The 6,814-nt window shown below is 34.4% G+C and overlaps 1 protein-coding gene across 1 annotated transcript; it reads right to left on the reverse strand.

Annotated features, from left to right (window-relative positions):
- Window positions 1–758: 758 nt before the first annotated feature.
- On the reverse strand, window positions 759–2,917 carry LOC146956419 (cytochrome P450 94A2-like). The gene has a single exon (XM_085728787.1). The coding sequence runs from the start codon at window positions 2,631–2,633 to the stop codon at window positions 1,092–1,094; it is 1,542 nt and encodes a 513-aa protein (XP_085584913.1). The 5' UTR covers window positions 2,634–2,917; the 3' UTR covers window positions 759–1,091.
- Window positions 2,918–6,814: the final 3,897 nt, after the last annotated feature.

Here is a 6,814-nt window from a genome sequence, read left to right on the forward strand (position 1 = left end):
TTCTACTCATCTCACGAGTTCCTCGCCTTTTTTTGGTTACAAAAAAGTTTAGGTGGGTTCGGCTCCGGTCACCACCGGGGTCAGGGCACGCCTCCGGGCCCAAAGGGCACTTATAGAGGTACTTACAGATCACCCATCAACACTGCCCTCACATCAGCAGAGTGACCCGTTCCTTACCAACTGAGCCAACGTGTGTTGGTTCACGAGTTCCTCGCTTAATTTTTAAGTATTCTATTTTCTACTTTTATATTATTCGTCACAACCACACCATCATTCATTGTAAATATATATCATCTGACCCACGCAGATTAGGGTTAGAGTATTTATTGATAAAAAAAATAAAATATTAGGGTTAGAATATCGATTTTGAATTTCTACTGTGCTTATATTCATTACAACGCATTCCCGTTGGACAATAGTACACCATATATTTTAATTATTTTTTTTTGTAGATAGTGATGGTGGGACTGGGATATTGGAGAATACAGCATATATAGTTTACTAATACATAGATAGATTATACGTTGTCTTTGTTCCCATGTGAAGGATGTGATGCTTTTTAATTTGTTTGTTGTAGATATAAATAATAAATAACATCATGCTCAATTATTTTTTAGCAAAACTCTAGTTTATTCTTAAAAATTGCTTAAAATATTATTCTCCAAAATGGAAGTTCTAACTAGCTATCCAGAGGTACAAATCACACTCAGATTTTAAGCTAGAGAATTGCTATACAGTGCGAAAAATTGTAACGCGAGTGGCACACAATAAAGGCCGCTAGTGTTATCATATTATATTTTTCAAATAAATGAAAGTCAACACAACTTACAGTCTCAAACATATCCAAAGGCTTATATTAATTGGTTGCTTTTCGTGCACTAACATGTCGCACCAACAAGCTTTTTCCTTTAAGCTATGATTCACAATGATTGGGACAGACCAATGAAGTAGCTTTGTCGAAATTACATGAACATCACGATGAATATTGTGATTTTTGCAAATTTGTTGTGATACCAAACATATATACAAGATGATGAGTGAGTATGTTTTGACGTTGAAACTTTTGGAACATATTTGAGCAACAGTTATTTTTATTGATCTTTGTGGCTTCGCTTCTCAATTCTTACCGGGAAGCCACCTTTCATCAATGAGGTAAGGTGTGCAGTGTACTCTGGCTCAACCCCTTCATCCATTGCAGGAACCACCCTAAACTGCCTCATGATCCCGGCAACCACCCTCTTCATCTGCAAGAATGCCATTTCCTTTCCTAGACACACCCTCGGCCCAGCTTGAAAAACCGCGTAACTATAAGGATCTGTCCCAATAAAACTCCACTTCCCATCCTCATCCCAAGTCAACCACCTCTCAGGTCGAAACTCAGCCCAATCAAGTCCCCATATTTTCTCCGACCTTCCCATAGCATATATATGATAAGCCACTCTCCACCCTTTCTTCACAAAAGTTCCATCCGGCAAAACATCATCGTATGCTGCTTCTTTAGTATCCACTGGAACCGGAGGGTACAATCTCATACTCTCGCATAACGCCGCGTGAGTATAAACCATATCCTTCACCTCATCGTAACCAACTGATTCTGATTTTCCCATAACTTCCTTTAGGATCTCATTCTCCACGTGAATATGGTTAGAGAGTAACCAAAAGAACCACGTTAGTGCAGCTGAAGTTGTATCTCTCCCAGCAAGAATAAAGCTTATTACAATATCAACTACAAAAGATTCATCTGAATGTCCAGAACTTAAAAATCGTGATAGAATATCCAATGATTCCAACGATGATTTTTCTTCAAGCTCCTTTTTCTTTTCCCTAACGATTCTTGTAGCGAGTCCTCTTACTTCAGCGACGGCTTCTTTCAACCGTCGCTCCGTCCCTATGTTTAATATTTTCTTCACTTTCCATATCAATGGAATAGCAGCGTTGAATCTCACACTGCTAATTAGCGTGCCGTCATCAAAGGCTTTTACAAACATGGTTTCGGGAAGAGAAGGATGTAAATACTCCGGATCGAATCCAAACGCGATTCTGCAGATATTATCGAACGTAAAACGTTGCAGGATATCTTGAAAATCAAGGAGAACTGTTTGGTTTTTGGAAGCTTCGGAGAGAATAGGAAGGAAACGATCATTGAGTTCAACGTCGACAACAGTTTCAACGAACTTGCGGAGAGACTTGGTGTTGAATTCATGGCTGGAAATTTGTCGTTGAAACTTCCAAGTTTCACCATCGGCGTTGAAGATACCGTCGCCGAGAAAATCACCGACGGAACGTTTAAGCGTGAGACCTTTGCGGTAGCAAGGAAAGTTTGTTTTGAGAATATGTTGCACTACGGCGGGGTTTGCTGTGAAGACTTGGCGGGAACCAAAAGGGCGGTGGAGGATGAAGGTGGAGGAAGGGATGGTTTGGAGGATGTCGGAGATCCAGTGGACACGGCGGTGGAAGTTGGCGTAAATGGAAAAGACAGAACCAATGATAGGGTAAGCTTTGGGAATGGCGGTGGTGGTGGTGGTTGAGGAGGATGTTTTTGGTAATTTGGATTGTTTTTTTGTGGCTGAAAATAAGAACCAAACGAGCGTTGAAGAGAAGAGTAAGAAAGAAAGCAAGGTTTCGAGTTCCATTTGGACTTGAATACTTTGAGCCAATATTGTGTTGCTTACATTACTTGGTTTATATCTCTTCGTTTACTTCACGAGAAAGACTTGTGTGGACCAGGACCACACAATTGGGTTTGGTCACACACACAAACACATAGTTTTTTTTTTCTTCTTTTTTTACTTTTTTCATTTTCTCTCTCTTCTCTCTTCTCTCTCTTCTCTCCCATTTCTTTGGTTGTGACCAAGAAATTGGGTTTGGTCCCTGGTCCACACAAATATTTTCCTTCACTCCACAAATTGCATTATATAACAACCCAAGTGGCAAGTAATGTGTTTATAATATTATTATTATTTATATTCATTGATGATGTTTTATAATAATAATTCCGCCAACAGATAATGTGTATAGGGTCAAGTTAACAAACTTAAGGGCACTTTCTATAAAAAAAAAAAAAAAAAATAAGGGTTACTTGTTAATGATTTGAAGAAATAAAAGATTGATAAATTATATGGAAAAACTTGTTTTTAAAAGTTTTAATGTGTTGACTATATTAGTTTAAAGGAAAAAACTTCTCTTTAAACATCTTAACACATGTTCTTATGCATTTGTTAATATTTCCTATGTTTATAAATAGTACTTTGTTAATTTAGAAAAACTAAAAAAATTGTGGTGCAATCAACTAGGTTGGATCTAGTTGAACAAGTTAGATTCCGACAAAAAAAGATAAATTAAAGTTGTGTCAAACATACTTCAAAAACGATTATCTCTTATAAAGAAAACATATGGAGAGAAGAAAAAGACCAAATACCACTTTTGATCCTTTTAGTTTGACAAAATTCACAAGTTAGTTCTTTAAGTTTTGAAAGTTTCAACTAAGTCCTTTTAGTTTGACAAAATTTCCAAGCTAGTCCTTTAAGTTTCAAAAGTTTCAAATATGTCATTTTAGTTTGACATAATTCCCAAATTAATCCTTTAAGTTTCAAAAGTTTCAAACTAAAATGACTTATTTGAAACTTTTGAAACGGTGACGGTGAAATAGTTTATCAACTAAAAGGACCTATTTGAAACTTTTGAAACTTAAAGGACTAACTTGGGAATTATGTCAAACTAAAAGGACCTAATTGAAACTTTTGAAACTTAAAGAACTAACTTGTGAATTCTGTCAAACTAAAAGGACCAAAAGTGGTATTTGGCCGAAGAAAAAATAGTGGTGCAAGTTAGACAGTTCAATACAGACTCGTTAACCTACAATTGGTGTTGGTTTGGGATGTTGAAGTGTGTTTCTCTTAAGATACCAGACTCGATTATCCCCGGTATCAATTTATGTGGACTAGTTTAACTTCTTAAAAAAAATTACACTTACAAGTTATAGCTATTTTCCTGTGTTAACTATATTTTGGCTTTCTAGAAACGGTGTCATAATAGTCTCAAGTTGGTTTGGGAGGTAAAAAAAGTGATGTGTTTAGTACAAATAATATAACTCTTCAAGGGATGCATGTTAAACAGTTTATTCAATTCCTTAAAATTTAAAAATTGTGTTTCTGAAATACAAAACTTGCTTTTCTTTTCTTCTTAACGTGAATTTTTAAGGTACATGTTATAATTACCTACTCTAAAGTTAGTTTGTCAGATTCAAACTGAAAATGGAAATTTAAATAGAACAGGGAAACATTTGTGAACAAGGAAAAATGCGGTAAAGGATAGTGCCAACGAGGCATAACATTTTTCTTTCTAGACATGTCAAATTGTATTAAAGGGCAACCAACCACAATAGAATGCATCAAATAATAGGCTAGAGTTAACTCACTAAAATAGAAAGAAAAAAAAAATACATCTTCTCTTACGGTCTTTTACATTATTTTTTCGAAAAGTACGGTCTTTTAAATTTTATACTTGTATTATATTGATATTTTATGTCCTCGTGATAAGCTTACTTGTATTATATTGTATTATATTGATATTTTATGTCCTCGTGATAAGCTCAGTTAGTAGGAACAATGCATAATATAGTCTGAGATTCAAACCACGACCACCACCAAAAAAAATATTGATTTTTTATATTTTTTAAATTTTATATCGGTCATTTATCTTTTTAACAGTTTGCATCGATATTCTTTTAATAATAACTCATTACAAAAAGGTTGATTTACCCGTTAAACATGGAACATGGATGTGTTAAACACGTGATGCGACTAGGCCAAATCAGAAAGAAATAAGTTAATTAAACAGAAAACTCAATAGAATACTTTAATATATATATATATATATATATATATATATATATATATATATATATATATATATATATATATATATATATATATATATATATATATATATATATACACACACACATGTACGTATGTACGTATGTATCCAAAAGGGAAAAAAAATTAAACTTGTTCTCTTGCAATTTTATTTTACACTATTTTTCTTATCAAACTTGAAATTTCCGCAATAGATAAAGCAAGGGAAACATGTTCCAAACCTATAACATAGATAAAGGTGAAGATGGAAATGAGAGAGAAACAACTTATGAATAGAGAAGAGAAAATTTAAATCTCTGACAATATGAACTGTAACTTGTGGTCGCCGGCAGAGAGAGAGAGAGAGAGATTGAAGGGGGAGACAAAGGTGTTGGTCGATGATGTTGGCTATGTTGTGGTGGTCGTGCGGCAATACATTTTCTCCCTTTATATTTCGATTTTATTCTCCTTTCTCCTCTTGAACTTTCTAATTTTTGTTCTTTTTCTTTACTTCACCAATTCTTTGGTTATTCTCCCCCAAAATTTCAATTCAATCTTTTTTCAATTATGTGTTTTTCTTTTACAATCAAACCTTCAAAAATTGGGTTTCATACAAAAAATATTGGATTTGATTCAAATTATGGGTTTGAAACCCAGGATTTTGGGATTTTCCTTGAATCAAAATTTGAGATGTTCTTTCTTGTTTTTATTTTGAAGAAGATGATATGAATGTTAATTAAGGAATGAATTTGAGATTTTTATTTTAATTTGATAATGATGATGAAATACCATTTGCTTATTTGGAACCCCAAAACTGTAACATCACATGCTTAGCAAACACATTTTTTTTTTGTAACAAATGGTCATTAAAAGGGTAACAATTAATGTAAATTGTTTCCGGGATAAAGAAACTATATGAAATTTAAAAAATATAAAGGACCAATGTAGTACAAACATAAAACTTAAAGGATCACTAGATTCATGTGACCAAACAAAAACTACAGTAGCAGAAGCGAAAACTACTACACAAAAACCAAAAGAATAAAGCAGGACAATACACACTAATTGTTAGGGAATAATTAACAAGAGACAGACTTCTTCCTAGCACAACTTCCAGGACTTGCAAATTACGATCCCAAAGCATCACCTTCCTGCTTTTTTGCAAAGGCGCACTGAAGGTCTGACACACAAATATGAGAAATTAGCATCTCTACTTCGACTCTTTAATGTCATAAACCACCCCCAAAAAATTAGTTCCATTCACGCTCGCCATCACCCCCTTGAAAATAACATTAAATCGAACAATCCCTAAACACCAAACAACAGCCTCCCAAACCAAACATAACACCCCCTTATCCAAACATGTTGTCACTAAAAAACTAAGTTGAAGAAAATAATCAACTGAGTCAAAGGATTGAACAACCAACACTCCATACCAACCATAAATTTGTGACCAAGTTTTTTTTTGGCTAAAAGAGAAGTTTAAGAACAAACGGGGAACACTCTCCTGAATACCAAGGCATGAAGTATAACTGATGGTTGAATTTAGGCAAGTGTATCAACTCGTTTACCAAGTATTAAATTGTAAGTAGAGTATCGTTTTCACATGGATTGTCGTTCCAACTATGCAATTTACGTTACTTATTTGGGAACAATAAATAAATAAAAAAGGGTAAAGAGGTTTTGCAATTCGATTTGTTTGCAACAAAACAAAATTTACCTGTTTTGATTGTAGAATGTTAGCGGGTATAAAATAAAAGATAAAGGGTAAAGGGGCTTTACATAATAATGTTCTTATTGGTCATGCATCATGGCGTACAAAATCTAACCCGCCTATCGTTAATCGGCTAAACTCGTGGATAGTGCGTGTGTTTTGCCATTGTTGGGTGTACATGGAGGTTCCCCACGTTTTGGCCCAACTTCATTCCTTTTTCCTCTCTTGTCATATTATAGTTTTA

The sequence above is a fragment of the Medicago sativa genome, chromosome 1 (genome assembly GCF_051527215.1).
Source record: "Medicago sativa cultivar Bolivia chromosome 1, Bolivia_mono, whole genome shotgun sequence".
Lineage (NCBI taxonomy): Eukaryota > Viridiplantae > Streptophyta > Magnoliopsida > Fabales > Fabaceae > Medicago > Medicago sativa.